This window comes from Gopherus flavomarginatus, chromosome 19, assembly GCF_025201925.1.
Source record: "Gopherus flavomarginatus isolate rGopFla2 chromosome 19, rGopFla2.mat.asm, whole genome shotgun sequence".
NCBI lineage: Eukaryota > Metazoa > Chordata > Testudines > Testudinidae > Gopherus > Gopherus flavomarginatus.
In genome coordinates this window covers 15034441-15055533 of record NC_066635.1, presented here as the reverse complement: position 1 = coordinate 15055533, position 21093 = coordinate 15034441, and the positions used below count along the sequence as shown (strand labels likewise).

The following is a 21093-nucleotide window of genomic DNA, read 5'->3' as shown; positions in this document are numbered from 1 at the left end:
GTGGTGTATCCAAATCATATGGAACTAGTGGGTTTCACCTGGTATCAGTAGAAAACTTGGTGAGTCTCACTTTGAGATTTTTGGGTCTGTTTGAAACCAAAATTTACAGGTAAGCTCTGGATCTGAGATCCCACGTGGATTAAATCTATAGAAAATGTTTGTTTGAACTGCTTTAAAGCAAAACTTGAGAGTTGCACCTTTCTAATGATGATGAAGCAGCCCTATATATTTGCACCTCTCTAGTGATGACGTTGATTTAGGGTGAAATTCTGGCATTTAATGGTGAGACTGAGGTTGTCCACAAAAAATTGCAGTGACAATATACACTTAGAGAGTCATCAGATTCTTGTCACAAGCTTCAAGTCAGATTTATGCCTATGCACGAGGGGAGGTGTGACCCCTAAAACTACTTACCCGCTATCAAAATGCATAGGCAGGTAGTTCGTTCTATTTTGGGGGTGGAATCTCTTATTTGGGTGGTTCATGCAGAGCTGTCAGCATAATGTGTGAGCCAGGAGATACTTATGAGTTCTAAGTTCGCACCCACTTTTGCCCAAAAATTCTCTGTGCCGCTGAGAACTCTCTCAACACTTTATAATTCTTCCATTCATACTTTGGCCCTTTGAGGTTCAATGACACAGTCATGATTGCAGGACACTTGAAGAAGCACGGTGGTTATTTTTAAGAGTGTGTTTTAATGACGCAGGCTATTTTTATCTCATTTTTTAAAAAAGAGAATAAAACAAGACAAAACAAAAGAAGCCATAGTTGCTGGGAACAACTGTGCCTCTCCTGTAACAATGAATCTCCCCTCGGTAAGAGACAGAATTGAAGGAGTGATGTATTTGCAAGCCCCATGCAGGGGAGAAAAAAGGATGTTGCTCCTTTTACAGCCATTATTAGTTAGAACATTCATGAAACAAACTGAAGTGGCTCATGCTGTGATTCTCCAGTGACCATGAAATGTCCCTCCTTCCCTGTGTAGAACAACAATGGCAGTCATTCAACATGACAGATTTTAAAAGGAGTCCAAGGGAGTTAGGCACTAAACTCCCATCTGATTTGGACACTTAACTCTCTTGGGTCTTTGGAAAATCTCAGCCCCTAGGCAGGAGCTCCACATTAATGCCATTTTTAAAAGCAGCAATGAAGTGTGAGTGGGAAGATACATATGTAACCTCACTTGTGTCATTGGGAGAGTATGAACTGGAGACCATTAATGCTGAAAGCTTCAGTCTCTATTGATTAAACTAAAGGAGTAATTCTATTAGTAGATAGCTGAAGTAGGCTCTTCTCCTTTTATGTGGACCAACCATGCAAGGGGGACAAAGACACACACTGTACTACTGTGGGGGTACATGGATGGGGCTAACAGGCAGATAAATGTGTGGCTGCCCCATGTCCAGGTTTTGAATATTTGAGCTGGTTTAGTTGGTGTAAAATATGAATAAATAGCCTGTACCATCTAGGTTTGGGCCAGCCCAGCTCCATGGAGCTGTGACAATTTAAACCTGCTGAGGAGACGTGGGGTGGAACAAAATGTGCTCTTTGAAAGAGACCTAGCAACTGGATTCCATTTGTTTGTTTTCCCTGTCACTACTCATGCAATTGTGCTACCATAGAACCTCTTACTGCGTAGTTAAAGCATAGTCTTCATTTTTGAAGTATCTTGTATGTTGGAGACAGAGTACGTTAGAAGGCATTTTCACCACCTTTTGAGGGTAAACCAAGGTCGAAATTATTTCATGTTTGCTTTGTTATTATTTGGAAGCTGAGAACGTCCATTGTTCACTAAGAAGAATGTCTTTGACGAGTACTTTCCTATTAATTCAAACGTTTAAAAACGGAAGGTGCACCATTTGCTGGTCACTAAAAACTTGAGGCTGCTGTTGAAAATTTGGGCCCTTACATTCTGTGGAGGTATCAGTTAAGTTTTTCCCACAGCTCTGTACATGCCCCTATATTTTCATCTTGGTATTGGTTCCCACTGCTCCATGCCTTCAAAATTCTCAATAATTTTGGCCCTGCCTTTATCTGCATGTTTTCCCGGCCCCCTTCCTGCTTCCTGTGACTTACCTGCACTGCATTTGGTGCATCCGACCACAATCTTTGCCTTTTTTTCAGCAAGGCCCATCACCATGCCTTTTTTCTACACTGCCCTATGTGCCTGGAATATCCCCTCCTCTCTCATAAACCAAACTCCTTCCACTTCCAAGAAATACAGGAAAAGAGAGTCCCTGTTGGTGATGTCCACTCTACATGCATCCCATCCATTCTTGTTTGTACTGTTTGTCTTCTCTGGTGCCTCTAGACTGGAAGCCATTTGGAGCAGTTACCTCTAGAGCTGGGTGGAATTTTTTTGGCCAAAAAATGCTGATTCTAGGTGACCGAAACATTTCACAAATGTGTGTCAAATTCACTGGATTATTTCCATCAACCACTGTCCATGCAAATTCTGAGAACATAGAAATGTTTTGTTTTGCTGTTTTTGAAATGAAATGTTTTGATTTTTCCATTTGCAGTGACTTTATGCTTTCAAATTTTACTTCAGTTTTTTTTTTAAATTAAAATGTGAAGACGAAACCATCCATTTTGTTCCAGGTTGAACAAAACATTTGATCAGTACCAAAACCAAATGGTTTGCCAAAAAATTGAATAAAAAATTTGTTTTGGTTTTATCCAAAACATTTGGGTTTTTAAAATTTTTTTGGTTCAGCCAGTCAATCAAAAAATTAGAGGTCCATTAGAGCTATGCAAATAATTAATCTGCTTGGCCCTGACTCTTCACAGTACTGAGCCACGAACAAGTGACCAATAAGAATTTTGAGCTGTGTAGACATGGAAGATTTATTTACCCTGCCAACAAGACTTTACCATTCCAGTCTAAATTGTGCTTCTCCTTAATGCCATTTTTATCTATGCAACATTTTAGACTCCGATTCTACAAATTACTGAATTAAATAATTCAAATTATGTTTTATTCCAGGCATCCCAGATGATAGTGTCTTATGATGAGCATGAGCTTAATAACACATTTAAATTTGGTGTGATTTATCAAAAGTTTAAACAGGTAAGTAACCCCATTGTATTGTCATTAAGCATATTTTAGAAAGTATCTAGGGGGTCTGATTTTTAAATCCTGTGCACCCAAAACTCCAGCTGAAATCAATGGGGATTGACTGTGCTCAGCACCTCTAAATGTTTGTAATTATGTTGTCGTGTTTTCATCCTAATAATATGTTTCTTATTACTTGCACATTTTCCGTGCTCATTAATAAATGGTATGATTCAGAAATAAAGGAATATATAAATAAAACCCCAAGTTAAATTAATGTGAAAATGCATTTTAGTGGCCATGTTTTTTTTTTAATCAGATGTTTGTTTTGACAGCCAAACAGTTCTATTTTCATTGGAAGTCTTAGACTATGGAGAGATGCATTCACTGAAAATGCTGTCATTAACCTAGGAGTTTAGCATGTGCAATACAGACAGAGATGAATCTTATAATTTAGCAGATATTATTCTAACAGGAATTTGAATTATATTTCCATATTTCATCATATTGTGTGTTGAATAAGTAATGCAAAGACCATAATTAAGGTCCCTTTGTTATGAAATATACCAAAGGGGAGATGATTATGACTCCAGTGTTCCAATGAACTATTAATTTGTATTTAATATTAGCCGTACTTTCTCTTTCTTTTATTTGATCTAAAGTTTTTTGTAGGGACTCTTAATAATAAATGCCTTGGCTTTTAGGCTTATTGTGAACCTATCTGTTGTAAATATTATTTGGATTCTGGTAAATAGCATCTAGGAGACCAAATTATGGATCAGGGCTGCATTCTACTAGTCACTCTACAGACAAGTAACAAAGAAGTAAGGCTCAGATCCTCAAATGTATGTAGGCACCTAACTCCCATTGATTTTAATGGGGGTTAAGCACCTTAACCTCTGAGGATCTGGCCTTACTTCCTGCACCAGCGAACATATGCTTGAAGTGTCAGAGAGGATGTAACTGGTGGACAAACAGACACATGGGAAAGAGGGAGCGTGAGGTAACAAAAAGGAAGAGTATAGCAGAAAAAGTAAACGCCTGTCTTGCTGCTTGTCCAACTAATTCCAGATGGGCATGATTTGAAGGCATCACAGCAGAGGTAGGTTTTGAGGAGGGTGATACCGTAGCTTTTGGAATTGTTTTCCTAAAATCTGCCCGCGGTTTCAGCTGCACATGGTGGACTTCACTTCCCGACCTGTGCAGCATTAATACTGCAGTGTGATAACAAACAACTGTCATGGCTCCCTGCAAAGGGGATTGCATTTGAGTGCTGGGAAAAGTGATTCCTGCACTTGGAATGAAGGGTGGTATAAGTGTTAGATTGGCTGGCTGAAGCTTCTAATTGTCAAACTTCAGCGGACTTCACCCCCATGTCAGATGTTTCCAATCATACCATGGTCTTTTCCTCTGCCTGATACTTCTGTGCTATGTGACTCCAGCCTAGTGGCTTTCAGCATGCTGTGGAAGTAGAGCGTGCGTAGATAAGAGCAGCATAGTTGATGCCGGTTGATTGCTGGAGACAGGCAAGCCTGCTTTTTTGGGGTTCTTTTAGAAAGCAGAAGATAAATCAGTGTCCATAGGCTTCCATCAACGCTGACTGCTTCAGCCAACACAATGTGTGGACAAATTCATTTTTCTGACTGCCACAAATAGAAGGGGACAAACAATCAAAGGAAAGTGACTTTTCCATTGTTTCCTGACTTGTGCATTCATTTACCTGTCTGTTATTGCAATGTGGCTAGTTTTTATTTAAGAGGTTTATTTTTTGAGAGAGAACTTCTTCAAAAACTGTTTGGAACTGGGAGATTTGTCAGAGCTGATCCTTTTTTTGCAAACAGGTTTGGTTTTGATGAATTGCATTTTTCCGAAGAAAAACATGTTGTATTGGAAATTTCCCAACAAGCTCTAGTTCTGAGGAAAAATACCCAAAGAAATAAAGGCAAAAAAGTGCTCTCGTAAGCAGTATAGCTACCCCCTTATTACATCTACCCCCAACCAACCTAGTTCTCAGAGTCCCATGCATTCATTTCTTTCATTGTCCTTCTTAACAGAGTAATTTATTCCAGCTCCTGAAGGCTGATACCTGTGGTAGCTTCTCTGCTCAGAGAGAGTATTAATTCTCTCCATAATGCATCCAGTATGCACCCCGCCACACTATGCTCAATTAAGTTACTTTGCTAGGTGGAGATTGTTCTACCTGAGGGTACGTCTTCACGTCATACCCATATCGGCGGGTAGCAATCGATTGCTCGGGGATCGATATATCGCGTCTCATCTAGACACGATATATCGATCCCCGAACGCACTTATATCGATTCCATAACTCCACCAACCTGAACAGAGTTGCAGAATCAACAGGGGGAGCCGCGGACATCGATCCTGCGCCGTGAGGACGGTGAGTAATTCGATCTTAGATACTTCGACTTCAGCTGAAGTTGCGTATCTAAGATCGATTTTCCCCCGTAGTGTAGACCAGCCCTGAGTCTGATTCTGATCTGGGTTTACATCAGAGTTACTCCATTGACTTCAGTGGAGTTACCCCTGATTTATATTGATGAAAGTAATATCAGAATTAGGCCTATCTTGAGTAACAAAAGCCTGACATCTGGGAGTGCTGATGTCTTTAAACTTCCGGTTTGGCCCCTGCATCCTTCGAGTGAAAACCAGCCTGAGTTTTTTCTTTACTTGTTGATGTATTTTGCAGACTTTAGAGGAAGAATTGTTTGGGAATAATGAAGAGAGTCCTGCTTTCAAGAACTTCTTGAGTTTGCTAGGGGAAACCATAACACTCCAGGATTTCAAAGGGTGAGGAAAATAAAGGGAACAGTTTTATAAATCAATGTAACAAAAGACCACTTAAGGTGTAAAAACATTCAGTGCCTTAGAAACAGAAGTCACTTCATTGCTGGACTGTTTTGTACAAACCAGAAACAAACGTAACTGTGGCTATTCTTTCAAAACCTAGGGAGCTACTCAAGGGGTCAGAATGGCAAAGAAAAAAAGGGTAGCAAATTTGCTTTCCTTTGTTTTAAAACACCAAGTTTCATTTCAGTCACAAATGACACTAACCCATATGGAAAGCACACCCAGCATGTTTTCATGTGTTGCACACCTATAATGAATTTGCAGAACGTGTACAAAATGTATCTGAGCATGGTATCAGATGACCATCCCTGTCCTTTTGCTTTGCGCCATCATTGCAAAAAGGATGATAAGCTGGCTTCACTGGTAAGAAGAATCCCCAGGTAGTATAAATCTGAAATAGCAAGTCACATGCCACTGGCCCCATAGTACCTGTCACAGGGGGCATGTCTGGGGAAGAGGGCCTGGTTGGAAGACCTCTGCTGTCGGAATGGCCCCTTCCCCCTTCTAATGGTAGCTGGGTGCAGGTTTAGGGAGGTATAGAGGTGGCATGAAGCCTGACCCTGTAAACCCTCCTGTTTGCTTCAACAGGAGTCATGAATGCATAAAGATTGCAGGATCAGGCCTCAATGGCTATTTCGTAGCAGGCAGATGTCCACATCACACTACCAGAATTGGAACTAATTATTAGCCTTGTTGGCTGTCTCTGCAAGGAAGCTAAAGACGGAGTAGCCCATGGAGACTCAACCCAACCAAACTTTTGCTCATTGTTACTACTTGCTATGGACCGTTTTTTTTTTTCTTTTAAGTTTCTGAAACATTCTGATAATTTGTCTTCCCCCTCTGCTTTCACACAGTTTGGAGCTTTCAGGTTTGGCCTGAGACTAGGGCTGGAAATGATTAAATACCCAAAGAGAGGCTGTTTTGTAGGCTTGGAAATTTCAGATAATTAAGTTAAAGATCTGGTGTCAGATGCTTCTCTGAACTCCAAACCACTGAAAATTAAGCTAACACGTATCCAGAACTCCAGATTACTACTCATTATACTTGCTAACTATATATCAGCTAATTATTTATAACAACAATAACTAACTGTATATGGATACATGAGTGAGTTGTCTCTATCACTAACTAGCTAACTATATATGCATACAGGAGATAGTTGTCTATATCATTAAATAATTTAACAACAAGCTATAGCTTTGGGTCAATATTCATTTAGTATTTATTCAGTTCTTTCCAACATTTTCTTTCATTTCTAGTTTTCGAGGGGGTCTGGATGTAATGCACGGTCAGACTGGTACTGAGTCTGTGTACACGGTGTTCAGGGACAGAGAGATTATGTTTCATGTCTCCACAAAGTTGCCTTTTACTGAAGGAGATGCACAGCAGGTAAGAGAGAGAGAGAGCCGACCTTGTTTTAGAGAGAAACTTTTGAACAGAAAGGAAAAGCTAAATATTAGAACTAAAGATGAGTTTGGAATTATTAAATGGACATTGGGTATGTGTAATGAATGAAAAACTGAACATTCATTTCCAGTAGGCACCATTTACGTTTGTATGTGCTACCTAGGACATTTTAAACAGTGTGGTTTTATAGTCCCTAAATTCAAGCCCTTTGAGACTGGCATGATTAAGAAAGTTGAGGCTTTGTCTACATACAGAGCTGTACCCCTTTAACTATGTTAAAGTTAAAATGGCACAAACCCACGAGGGTGGATGAAGTTATACTGGTATAAAGGTGCCATATAACAGTATAGCTTATTCCTGAACAGGAAGGGGAATAAATTATATTGGTATAGGGCACCTTTATACAAGTATATCTGTGCCCACATTAGGGGTTGTACCAGTATAATTATTTTGGTAAACCCTCATGCCCCCTAACTGATAGTTAAACTGGTACAATGTGTGTAGATCAGGCCCAAGTGATTTTCCTTAAATATTGAGCAACAGAGATTTAACAGGTGCTGATTTTAATCTACAAATCCCTGCATGTTTTTGACCTAATGTAATTAGCGATGTCACAATTTTCAGTCTTGGGTGTCTAAAGTTGGATACCTAAATCTATAGACAGACACTGAAATGGCCTCATTTTCAGGGGTGTTGGGAGCAGTAGAGGCTCAGTTTCAAATCAGGCTACTTATTTAGGGGCCTAAATATGAATGTAAGGAATTAAATTAATAGATTTTAAGGCCAGAAGGGATGATTATGAACATCCAGTCTGACCTTCTGCATAATAAAGGCTATAGAACCTCACTGAATAGTTTCTATATTAAGCCCATAACTTCTTTTTGAGCAATAGCCTCTGAGAAAGATAGTCAGTCTTGATTTAAAGACTTCAGGTGACCGAGAATCCACTCTGTCCTTAGGTCTAGCTTCGGACACCCAACTTTAGAAAATTTTGGTCTAAGTAATTGCTAATGCAAAGTGGATATTTGTTTTCAGGAGACATCTGAATGCCTAATTCTAACTATCTAACATTTATGCTCTCCATTCAGCTCCAGAGAAAGAGACACATTGGTAACGACATAGTGGCAATTATATTTCAAGAAGAAAACACTCCATTTGTCCCAGACATGATTGCCTCAAATTTCCTGCATGCATACATTGTTGTGCAAGTGGAGAGCCCTGAGACAGACAACGAATCTTACAAGGTAAGAGGATTCTGAAGGTTAAACTGCTGAATTTTGGTTCTGCAAGTCCACCTGAGATCTGACAATGGATGTGCAGTTGTCGCCCTTAAAAACTTACCATTTTAAACTTGGATAAATAGATTAGGGCCCCGATGCTGCAAAGACTGTTGTGCTTAATTTTATGTACTGTAATTAAGATGACTCATAGTACATAAAGCTAACTATGAATGTAAGTCTTTGAGCCTTGCTATGGGCCCAATTAAAAGCCCACTGAAGTCAATGGGAGTATACAATATCCCCTTGTACTTCCTTTTATTGACTACAGGAAATATCTTGAATACTGTAAATACTAAGGAAAAGCACTTAAGCGCTTACTTAATTTAAAGCATATGGAAATTAAGTACATGCTTAAAGTTTAAACACTTGCTTACTTTCCTCTATGCCTACACAAAAAGACAGCCATGACAATCAGCAATTTAATCCTTCCTGCAGTGAAATTTTAAATATGTCAGTCTGGCATGTGCCTCAGATTAGTGGACAATAAATAAGTAGTACACAAACTATTTACCTTTTTGTGGGCTGTTTATGTATTTTTCATATTTGTCTTTATTCTGTGTATACACATAGTGAACATAAGAACATAGAACGGCCATACTGGGTCAGACCAAAGGTCCATCTAGTCTAGTATCCTGTCTTCTGACAGTGGCCAATGCCAGGTGCTTCAGAGGGAATGAACAGAACAAGTAATCATCAAGTGATCCATCCCCCTGTTGCCAATTCCCAGCTTCCGGGAAACAGAGGTTAGGGACACCATTCTTGCTCATCCTGGCTAATAGCCATTGATGGACCTATCCTCCATGAATTTATCTAGTTCTTTTTTGAATCCTGATATAGTCTTGGCCTTCACAACATCCTCTGGCAAGGAGTTTCACAGGTTGGCTGTGCGCTGTGTGAAAAAATACTTCCTTTTGTTTGTTGTAAACCTGCTGCCTATTCATTTAACTTGGTAGACCCTACTTCTTGTGTTATGCGAAGGAGTAAATAACACTTCCTTATTTACTTTCTCCACACCAGTCATGATTTTTTTTAGACCTCTATCATATTCCCCCTTAATAGTCTCTTTTCCAAGCTGAAAAGTCCCAGTCTTATGAATCTCTCCTCATACGGCAGCCATTCCATACCCCTAATCATTTTTGTTGCCCTTTTCTGAACCTTTTCCAATTCCAATCTATCCTTTTTAGAGATGGGGCGAACATATCTGCTTGCAGTATTCAAGATGTGGGTGTACCTGATGGATTTATATAGAGACAATATGATATTTTCTATCTTATTAGCTATCCCTTTCTTAATGATTCCTAGCATTCTGTTAACTTTTTTGACTGCCGCTCCACATTGAGTAGTTGTTTTCAGAGAACTCTCCGCAATGACAAGGATCCCCCTTGTCCATATGCTTGTTGGCTCCCTCAAAGAATTCTAGTAGATTGGAGAGGCATGATTTCCCTTTACAAAAACCATGTTAACTCTTCCCCAACAAATTATGTTCACAGGTTAAGGTACATAAATGTTATATATAACCATTATTATATATTTAAATGTATACAAAAATGTCTAGTACATAAATGTTTTAACACTAATAGTATCCTAATTCAAAGTGGAAGATATTAAATTAGTGCGATTTTTAATTTGCCTTAGAACATTTTATAGCCTTCTGTACACAGTGCTCAAATGTACATAGAATAAAAGTGTGTGTGTGTGTGTGTGTATATATATGTATGTATGTATATGTGTGTGTGTGTGTATATGTGTGTGTGTGTGTGTGTATGTGTGTGTATATATATATATATATATATATATGTGTGTGTGTGTGTATATGTGTGTATATATATATATATATAATATAAATGAAATATTATCTGATAACTATTAAGAGAGAATGTAAGGTATAATTTTTAAAATTGAAAATACATTACTTGAAGCCATGAACAAAAATGGAATTCATATGAAAACTAATTAAAAGCTGCATACAATTAACTATAAAATCGATGTATTTAATGCAGGAGTAAATGATTAGCCTTGGGAATGGGTATATCTCTAAGGCAAATGCTGTGATTTAGAGTAACCTTTGCTTAAGCCTTTTGGTAAACTTTTGTGCTTGTGAAGGTGATATGACTGGTTGTGTTACAGTGGAACCTGTGAGTTTTCTATCCAGAGAACAGGAAACGTGCAACAAGATTATTACAAAGACCATGGTCACTGCTGGAATTGTGCTGAGACATGGTAGTTCTAGGAAAAAGTCCTGAGCCTGTAGCTAGACTGTTTCAGAGTCTCTTCCAGAGAAACCCTGGGTGGTGATGCTAGGCAGCAGAAGCTGTGTTAGAGAGTCAGAACAAACCACAGGATCTGTTTGTATCTGGCAGCCTCATTAAAGAATCCACTTTATATTCCTCACAACTAGTTCTGTCTCCTCATACCTCTTAAACACAGAGGGACTTCAGTATCTGTGCAAGAGCCTTTCCATTTACTTCATTGAGCTTCAGAGTGTATCCTTGCTGTGAGCAGTGTTAGAACTGCTCACAATGGGAACCGCTCACAAAAGAACCCTGCCATTGCAGCCTTGGTGCTTACTGTGGTGTGGAAGTCAAACTAATGAGTATAACCCCCCTAGTTTTGGCAGTCGATGTCCAATACCGTTGTGGCCCAGCATTTTCATGCCAGTGAACTTAGAGGTGAATCCACCCCGCGTGAGAGTGTAAATGATTCACTTTTCATGCCTTCCTAGCCTTCAGGCTCTTAAAGGAAGTGTCTAACTATTACAGCAACTTCTGCACAGCAATATAGTGTCCATCCCACCCCACCCCACCCCATCTGCTAGGAACTGTCCGTTCCTTTCATTTTCTGCACACACATTCAAATTGTGATCAAAAGGTCAAAAGGACACTGGCCGTGCGCACTTAGCTGCTTGTTCCTACATGCTTCTCTCTTTACGCTCCTTGGCTAAGCAGATGATTTTCTTTGGCTTTTAACATTTAAGAGTTAAATATATTAGAACTGAAAGGGACGTTTTGCAACAGAAGCCAGCCACGCAAATTAGATCATCCAAATGGAAACATAATTTCACAACATTAGGCTCTAGCAGGCTATTCTGCCTCAGTGACTGCAGGTCTGGAAGTAGCAAAGCAGGATTTATTAGCGTCTTACTTTCTTTTTTCCCCATTTCCAAAGAGCCCCTTCCAATTTGATGGCAAATCTGCTCTGAAATTTACTAGCATCCATCTTTATGCCCTGTTTAACTCTTCTATCAAGTTGGCTGACTGCCAAAGGACTGCAGACATCAGTAGCAGGCCAGAGAATTAGAGGTTGGCGGTCTATTGACCAAGCAATGTCAACTTACTTGTCAGATGAAGAGCTAAAATTATCGGCCAGCTTGGCACATTAGCCTGTTCCCACATTTTGAGGGTACAGTGTGTGCTGCTTGTGACCGGGAGCAGACTGGAATCTCGCATAGTTCTCTACGTGTGTTGATTAGGGCAGGGGTACATTAGCGAACCAGGTGAGAGGTAACGTTGCATACCACTGAGACAGAGTAATTCTTTATTGTTTGCACTGTGATCCGGCCGACAGGCCCCAGTCAGGGATTGGGGCATTTGTGCTAGACTCTGTAAACAAGATGGTCCCTGTCTCCAAAGAGTTCACCCCCAAAGAACAAGTGATTATGACAAATAGAAGGGGGCAGGCACAAGGCATCAGTGAGATGACTGTGATTAGTGTAATAAGGCAGTGGGACCTAGAGGTGAGGGCACAGGACGGGGACTCAGGAATTGGACTTGGGTCTCCTAGTGATGCCACTGGCTGAAACACTTCTTTCTATCCAGTGAGTCTTCAGTGCAGTCTCAGAATGGGGATTTGACTTCTGCTTCTTTGTCAGAGGAGTTTATTATTGTGTCTGATTTGTATTACAGCGGCACCTAGAGGCTTGCAGTTGAGAACCACAGTCCCGTTATGGCATGCGTAGCACATCCCCACAGTGTCAGAGCTTACCATGACCTCAAAGAGCTTACAGGTTTAATAGATAACGGGGGGGGGGGGGGGGGGGGGGAGAAGAGGCAGAGAGGCTCGCCCAAGTTCACACAGCACATCAGGGGCAGAGCTGGGCATAGTATGCAGGTCTCCTGACTCCCAGTTGAGTGCCCCTGCCACTCTGCTTCTCTCCATTGTAGGCTGGGCCATAAATTGATACAGTGCATTTAATGACTGTATGCCTCGGAGCACATCTGTGTTATGAGTCTTGCTAGCAGCCTTGCCTGGATTGCCGCTGAGGTACTCCAAGAGAAATGAATACTCTGGGCGTTACTAATATGTTGTTGCTGCACCTGTGCGCTCAAGTAACTCATATTCTTGCTTTCTTTTGGCTAATAGGTGTCTGTCACTGCCCGGGAAGATGTCCCTTCGTTTGGTCCTTCTCTGCCAAGCCCACCAGTATTTCAAAAAGTAAGAAATAGAAAGCACGATGAAGGAGGTTTTTAAAAACCAATATCTACCAAACTGTCTCAAAATGCACCTGTTTATTGTGTAAAATATAGTAGGGTTGAGGTCAGAGCTAGAGTAAAACTCTAGGGGCAGATCCTCAGCTGGTATTGATCAATCAGTGAGCGAAACTACGCTGAGTTGTACTAGCTGATTTGGCTGATACAGGTGCTGGATCTAGGCAGTTCAGTGGAACAGTGAATTATTGACCTTTGACTGCTAAGGATCTCGGCAAAATCCTGAGTTGCAAATGAAAATTATTTGGTGGGAGGTTCTGAATCTAGTCCAAACTAACACATAATTTGGCACAACTGTCTGTACAAGAGATGCCAAGGAGCAGAATTCTGCAGCTGTTGGAGGGTTAGGATGGAAGAAAGTGCATTGGCAGAGCTGTTTGGAGCAGTTTGAACCAGTGCCTGCCCATGCTGAATGGCTGTAGTCATTGCTATTTAGCCTTCATTTTCATGAGACATGAATACGCCCACAAACATTGTTTTAAAGAAAAACAAATTAATTTAGATGTACTGTATGTTTAATTTCCTAATTAAATATGATCTATAATATATCCCACATTATAGCAGTATCTGTGTGTACATAAAATCAGACATATATTTAAAATATTTTTTATACAAGCATATCCCATATTTAAGGAAACACACACACACACACACACACAGCCTTTATATTAAGAGTAACTAAATTGACAGTGAAATCAGTCCCTGGGTAGAAGATCAGCACAAGGCTTGTGATCCACATAAGCCTTCAAAATAGGGCTTAAATTGGATTTAATTGCATGTATGGACTTGTACTGACCCCTGCATGGTGGTGAATTTCCCCCCAGTTGCACATACTTTTGCATCTAAAATGAATGGTTGTGTTGAGTCAAGAGGTGATGCACTTTGCACTCTTCCCTCTGAGTCACAAATAAACTAATGCCCAGCATTCTATTAATAATACCTCGCTCTTAGATATCACTTTTCATCAGTAGATCTCAAAGCGCTTCACAAAGTAGATCAGTATCATTGTCCCTAGTTTCCAGATGGGAAAACCGAGGCACAAAGAGATTAAAGTGACTTGCTCAAGGTCACTCAGGAGACCAGTGGCAGAGCCAGGAGTAGCATCCATGTCTTCTGAGGCCTAACCCAGTGCTCTATCCACTAGGCAACACTGCAGTGCTGAAGGTGTTTACTTTCAGATGGGACCAGGGTGTTCTGACCCTTCCATTTGAACTCCCTAAAGAAATTGTGGCTGGGGGGTTGTTAAGGGTTGTTGTTGTTAGATACCTCCTCCCCACTTTGTCTTCACCGATGTTGGAAGGAATGCTCATTTGGTTAGGTCTCTGATAAAATGCAGGAGAAGAAAATAAAGCAAGATGCACCTTTGCAATGGATTTGTAACATGTCGCTAATGCTGAAGTGTCCAGGATGTGACGTGTTGAGATGTATTTGCTGGTATGGAGGATTATGGACAGTTGAGCTACCTAAGAGTATTAAAATGGTTTTGATTTACCAACCTCGCTTCACTTATCCCTTTCTAGAACACAGAGTTCAGGGAGTTCCTGCTTACCAAACTCATCAATGCTGAAAATGCTTGCTGCAAATCTGACAAGTTTGCAAAGCTGGAGGTAAGGAGAGTAAATATTTTCTCTCTTTCTCCTGTCTCTTCCCCTCTCTCCCCCACCACTGTCCTCTCTTTTGGGCCAGTCACAAAGACAGAGTAAGACTAGAAGCAACTGGTATATGAATGGAGGAAGTTCTTACTCATTCATCTTCTTGGGCTACCATGTCCCCAGTGCAATTTCTCGGTCAAAATTTTCCTTAGGGACGTAGAACCTCACCCCTTTCAAAATTTCCCTTAATTAAGGAGGTATTAGGTAAGTGACCCTCTGCATAGGTGCAAACCACTGGTGTGGGGGATGATGGGAACACGTCCCCCCAACTTTTTACCTCTCTATGTGGTACAAGCCTCATACATTCACAGCCCGTCTCCCCTCCTTGCATCTTTTTTTATATAACTGAGTGTGTGTCCCTCAGTTCTCCGCTGCCATGACATCATGAAGTATGGGCCTCAATTTGGACCAGATTGTCTGGGTGACAATAGAAGCTATTCCTCCATCAGGAAGGCAGAGGGGTTACTTGCTGTGCTACTGTATTAATGTCTATGAACGTCCTCTGGAATCTGTTTGACCTAGACTTTATTATCGAGCTGGGTCAGCACATCAAGGCAACCAATGGAAGAGGCACAGCAGTGTTTTGCTGTCTAGACAGTTTGTGGTCACATTCATGGTACAGTCTCGTGCTGTTGCAATAAGATGCTGATTCCCTGAATGTCCTGGGCTGAGAAGATTGTTTCTACCACATGGAGCCATTGTTGCATCCATGTTAACTTGTTCCTCTGCACCAAGAGGCTGTCAAAACAATTCACACAACAGCAACTATGTCCCTTTTTATTCTTACAGGACCGGACACGAGCTGCATTGCTGGACAATCTCCATGATGAGCTCCATACACACACACAGGCAATGCTAGGGCTGGGGCCGGAGGAAGATAAGCTTGAGAATGGAGGTCATGGAGGTTTCTTGGAATCATTTAAGGTAAAGAAAAGCAGCTTGCCTAATGCTATAGATAGCATGGGCTATGGCCCAGTGAGCTCCAGAGTAATGAGATCAGAGAACCCAAGCTGATCCCAAGAGTGGCTTTTGGGAAAAGGGATTTTGCTTCAAAGCAAGATCTGGGGATGAGGTAGAAGAGATTTTTGCAAAAGGTCCCAGTCCAGCAAAGTACTTTTAGAACATGCTTAACTCAAAACACACAAATAACTCAATGGAAGTCAATGGGAATGCTTAAGGGTTTTGCTGGATCAGGCCCTGTATCAAGGAATCCTTTCTCCAGAGCATTTGATAATTCCTTCACCTGCCACTGTCGATTACTGTTCATGCCTTCTTGAAAGCATGCTGGTAGAACTCAGGGTGAACGCTCAGACTTCTGTGACAAATGCCCCTCGGGACCTTATTAGCTGCAAGAGACGTCTCGCAGGCTGCTCTCCAACCTCCGCGGCTGCTTTTGTCAGCAAATGCTTTCACTGCATTGCCATGTGCCGCTGGGCTGTGTCTCTGCACAGAAACTGGTCGCTGTGCTGAGAGAGGAGACACTTCCTAAGATGATACTTCTGAGCTGGTGAAGTAAACGGGTGGCCTGACAACAGGACTCATAGGCAGTAGTTGCTGTTTTTAATGTAGGAAACAAGATGAGAGATGGGTATATTTGGAGAAGAGAGCAGGAAAGGGGCGTTAGGTACCCCGGTGACGAGTCTGGTATAAACGCCTAAGGGGAGAAAGGGGGAAGGAGAAGAAGAAAATGCAAAAGTCTAAAGAAGAGCGAGGGAAGAGAATAGAGTGAAATGCTGAGTGACCGCTCAAGGGCTTAGTTGCTGGGCAGAGCTGGATTCCTAATCATGCTGGAACAGAAATGTACTCCGCGCTTTGGGGAAGTCCCTAAGGAAAGGAGGCTGCCTAATAAGAGCGGTATCTTTTGGACAGGCTCCATAGTGAAAGAAAAGAAAGCGTGGCAGGAAGTGTTTGCATGTGTAAATATGAGGCCAGGCGTTACCTGCCTCATATTTACACAAAGTTACAGCTGTACCTGTACACTATTCCAGCAAAACACTGCTAGCGTGGAGGCAGCTCAGGCTGGCAAACCTTCGCTTTTGGTGATATAGTTTATTCCAGCCTCCCTGAGTAAATAAGATCTACACGCAAAAGCACAGTTTTGCCAGTACGACTGCGTCTAAACTAGGGGTTTTTGCTGACACAGCTGTGTCTGTCAGGGCTCACGCTTCATCACACCCCTGGCTGACATACTGTGCCAGTGAAGGTTTGTAGTGTAGACCAGAAGATAGAAAAATAACAACTGAGTTTAAGAAGAGCTGATGCAGACAGTGTCAAGATACCCAGGGCTACTCCAAACCTAGCATTGTGACATTGTTCACAAGCAGTAAAACACATTAGAAGCACTACAGAATACCATCGTTCAGAATTCCAAGACAACTGTACCTGTATTCTCTCTCGGGGGTCCATCAAAGGCACCCACTGTAGGATCCTGGCTCTTCAGACCCCCACATCTCCCTCCCTCCTGACTAGGTTTTTTTCCAGGCTTCACAGTTCCCTGCCTGCATTGTGATATTCTCAGAAAGCCAGACTGCCTGAAAAGCCACCCTCTCAGCTTCCTCTCCAGAGGTTATGAACAGCATTAATTGCCAACTGTTTTGAGTTCCCACGCAGCTCTTTCTAAGCAAGCACATTTGTTCTTAAGGTAAAAGCATTACAGAGAAAACATATTAATAACAATAAAAGAACCTACAAACATGCTATACAGCTTACCAGAGGTCACCTCAACTCCATCCCCGAGCTCTGGCAGGTGCAAGGATTGGGGCTGTCCCTTGGACAGCAGGTCCTGTCTGTTTGCTGGATCAGAAAGAAGGCCCTAAGTCAAGTTAAACTCAGGCTGTTTATCCAAAAGTCTTTTCTTAATTGGTCTCTGGAGAGTCCAGTCTGAACCACCAGTATATGTAAGTCTTTCCAGGTGATGGTATGTGTTGGGGTGGGGAGGGATTTACAGCCTGCCTGGTCTCCTTTAATCACCACTCACTGTTTTGAGCTCCTGGAGGAGTTGTGGTAGCCCTCCCCCATGGAGCAGAACACACTCATACTTAAACCACTTGTTTAAAGCAATGGACCCCGAAGATACTGCATGCAGTGGCAATATCTGTCACACACACTATTCAGATTTGGAGTCATAAGAGCCTGTGCAGATTATGAGTGGGCTCGGACGGGCATGGGAGCAAAAGTGGCACTAGCCGTGTCCCTGTGTGCCTGCCTGGCCGTAACTGTGGCACAGAAAATGCAGGTAAGGTCTGGGTTGGGAGAATATTGTATTTGTAGCAAAAAGCTGCCAAGCGGGTACCCAAAGCAAGTGGGGGCTGCCAAATGGCTGAGTCAGTAGGTCCCACAGCTGACAATCTGATTCTAGCTGCTGGCTGGGTTGTTCTAACAGGACAGAGAGAGTCTCCCTCCAGCCCCCCAGCATGTATGCTGGGGGATATCTGGAAGCTGGATGCTTTCCTGGTTGCTCTTCAGAAACGTATGGCTTGCCGAACAGGGCTGATATCCCGGAACTTTTATTCATCTCCCTCTTGCTATGGCTCATGCCCAGCAGGCCACAACCCTGTTTCTAGCAGCTTCTGAGGGGGAAGAAAAGAAGAGAGGAAGATGAAAGCGAAACCATATGTAGCTGTTCCCAGGCTAGTCTGTGATTTTCAAGCTGTTCAAACAGCTTTCACTGCCTGAGGGTTTAGACTTGTAGGTGTGTTTCTTCAACCTGCTTATACTCGGAAATATGTATTTTATAATTGGTCAGGCAAAGTAAGCAATAACGGCTATCAGAGACTACAGAATTATTGCATGTGACAGTGGTCCTTCCATCGACCCCTTTAAAACATTCAGGTTAAGAAGTTTGGGCCTAATTTTAATCTCATTTGTGCTGTTTTTACACTTGTGTAACTCTTTTGACTACAGTGGAGCTACGCCTGACTGACACGAGTGCAAAGCAGATTTCATGTGCCCAGCAAACATGAGCAGAATTACACCAGATGTAAAAATGATACAAAGCGGGGTTGTAATCAGGCCAACAGACACATCGGTGTCTTATGTTGGGCACCCAGAACACTTTTCACAGAGCAATCACACTACATCTGATCTCTGTCCTCCTCATCAAAGGAAACCTGCTCAACATCTGCAAAAGACAAGCCTAGGAGCCTAAATTCATAACTTCGCTAGACACTAAAAATCAGACTGAATAGAGACGTTGGGTTTATGGTTTATTGCAGCAATCTATAAGCCACTAACCTCCCCTCCTTTCCCTGGTGCTTTTTTACCCTCTCCTCTCCTCTCTTCCCCTCCCTATGACTGGAGAGGTGTTAATGGACCACTTCACCTTGAATGGTCCCTTGAAATGTGTGTTAACTGTTTATACTAAACAATCTGTTCCACCTTGTGTTTAACTGTGATACTCAGAATACCTTTCCCAGACCTGAAGAAGAGCTCTGTGTAAACTTGAGGGTATGTCTACATCTACAATTTTGCAGCGCTGGTTGTTACAGCTGTATAGGGCCAGCGCTGCAGAGTGGCCACACTTACAGCAACCAGCGCTGCAAGTGGTGTTAGATGTGGCCACACTGCAGCGCTGTTGGGCGGCTTGCAGGGGGGTTCGGGGAACGTGAGAGCAAACCGCGGGGAAGGAGACCTGCTTGCAGGGGGGTTCGGGGAACGCGAGAGCAAACCGCGGGGAAGCAGGTCTCCTTCCCTGCAGTGTACTCTTGCGTTCCCCGAACCCCCCCGGCAAGCAGGTCTCCTTCCCCGCGGTGTGCTCTCGCGTTCCCCGAACCCCCCCGGCAAGCAGGTCTCCTTCCCCGCGGTGTGCTCTCGCGTTCCCCGAACCCCCCCGGCAAGCAGGTCTCCTTCCCCGCGGTGTGCTCTCGCGTTCCCCGAACCCCCCCGGCAAGCAGGTCTCCTTCCCCGCGGTGTGCTCTCGCGTTCCCCGAACCCCCCTGCAAGCAGGTCTCCTTCCCCGCGGTTTGCTCCGGTGTTCCCCGAACCCCCCTGCAAGCAGCTCTCCTTCCCCGCGGTTTGCAGGGGGGTTAGGGGAATGCGAGAGCAAACCGCGGGGAAGGAGACCTGCTTGCCGGGGGGGGTTCGGGGAACGCGAGAGCACACCGCGGGGAAGGAGACCTGCTTGCAGGGGGGTTAGGGGAATGCGAGAGCACACCGCGGGGAAGGAGACCTGCTTGCCGGGGGGGTTCGGGGAACGCGAGAGCACACCGCGGGGAAGGAGACCTGCTTGCAGGGGGGTTCGGGGAACGCGAGAGCAAACCGCGGGGAAGGAGACCTGCTTGCCGGGGGGGGTTCGGGGAACGCGAGATCACACCGCGGGGAAGGAGACCTGCTTGCCGGGGGGGGTTCGGGGAACGCGAGATCACACCGCGGGGAAGGAGACCTGCTTGCCGGGGGGGGGGTTCGGGGAACGCGAGAGCACACCGTGGGGAAGGAGACCTGCTTGCGGGGGGGTTCGGGGAACGCGAGAGCAAACCGCGGGGAAGGATACCTGCTTGATTACCAGAGAGGCTTCCTCACGTATGCTGGGATACCTGCTTATTCCACGGAGGTCAAGAAAAATGCTGGTGAGTGTCTACACCTGATGACCAGCGACGGTGATCCAGCGCTGGATCCTCTACACCCGAGGTTCGACCGGGTGTACGGCCAGCGCTGCAAACAGGGAGTTGCAGTGCTGGTAATGCCCTGCAGATGTGTACACCTCCTAAGTTGCAGCGCTGTAACCCCCTCACCAGCGCTGCAACTTTGTGGTGTAGACAAGGCCTCAAACTCTCACCAGCAGAAGTGGGTCCAATAAAAGATATTACCTCACCCACCCTGTCACCCAGAAATTAAGACACACAAAATGAATGGACAGTTTTGAAACTTTTGGCCACAACCCCTCTGGGTGCTGGATTCTGATTTCACGCTGGCATAATTCCACTGAAGTTACTGCTGAAATCAGAATCAGACTGGGTCTTCTTTTCCCCATCTTCCTTGCCTAGCTCCTAAGTGTAGGTGAGGTTTCATCAGATAATCATTGTACAGTGTTTAGATATGAAGAGCTGTACAAGTGCTAAACCTTATTACTCATGCAGAATAATGAACTGTAAGTCAGACACGTACAGCAATCCTGTAATCTGCACACCCCCCCCCCAAAATCATAGAATATCAGGGTTGGAAGGGACCTCAGGAGGTCATCTAGTCCAACCCCCTGCTCAAAGCAGGACCAATCCCCAGACAGATTTTCACCCCAGTTCCCTAAATGGCTCCCTCAAGGATTGAGCTCACAACCCTGGGTTTGGCAGGCCAATGCTCAAACCACTGAGCTGTGGGTAGGGTGACCAGACAGCAAGTATGAAAAATTGGGA

General features: G+C 43.3%; 1 protein-coding gene across 10 annotated transcripts in view; it reads left to right on the top strand.

The window, feature by feature from the left end:
• The window catches only part of RAP1GAP2 (RAP1 GTPase activating protein 2), a 322912-nt gene that overhangs the window by 286571 nt on the left and 15248 nt on the right, over nucleotides 1-21093 (top strand). For 9 of the 10 annotated variants that reach the window (XM_050929146.1, XM_050929154.1, XM_050929149.1 and 6 more), the window contains 8 exons: nucleotides 735-815; nucleotides 2987-3070; nucleotides 5763-5863; nucleotides 7183-7312; nucleotides 8419-8574; nucleotides 12970-13041; nucleotides 14615-14701; nucleotides 15536-15670. In XM_050929146.1, coding sequence (XP_050785103.1) covers nucleotides 735-815; nucleotides 2987-3070; nucleotides 5763-5863; nucleotides 7183-7312; nucleotides 8419-8574; nucleotides 12970-13041; nucleotides 14615-14701; nucleotides 15536-15670 — 846 coding nt within the window. The remainder of the gene's footprint in view (nucleotides 1-734; nucleotides 816-2986; nucleotides 3071-5762; nucleotides 5864-7182; nucleotides 7313-8418; nucleotides 8575-12969; nucleotides 13042-14614; nucleotides 14702-15535; nucleotides 15671-21093) is intronic. The other variant, XM_050929148.1, reaches the window with a different exon arrangement.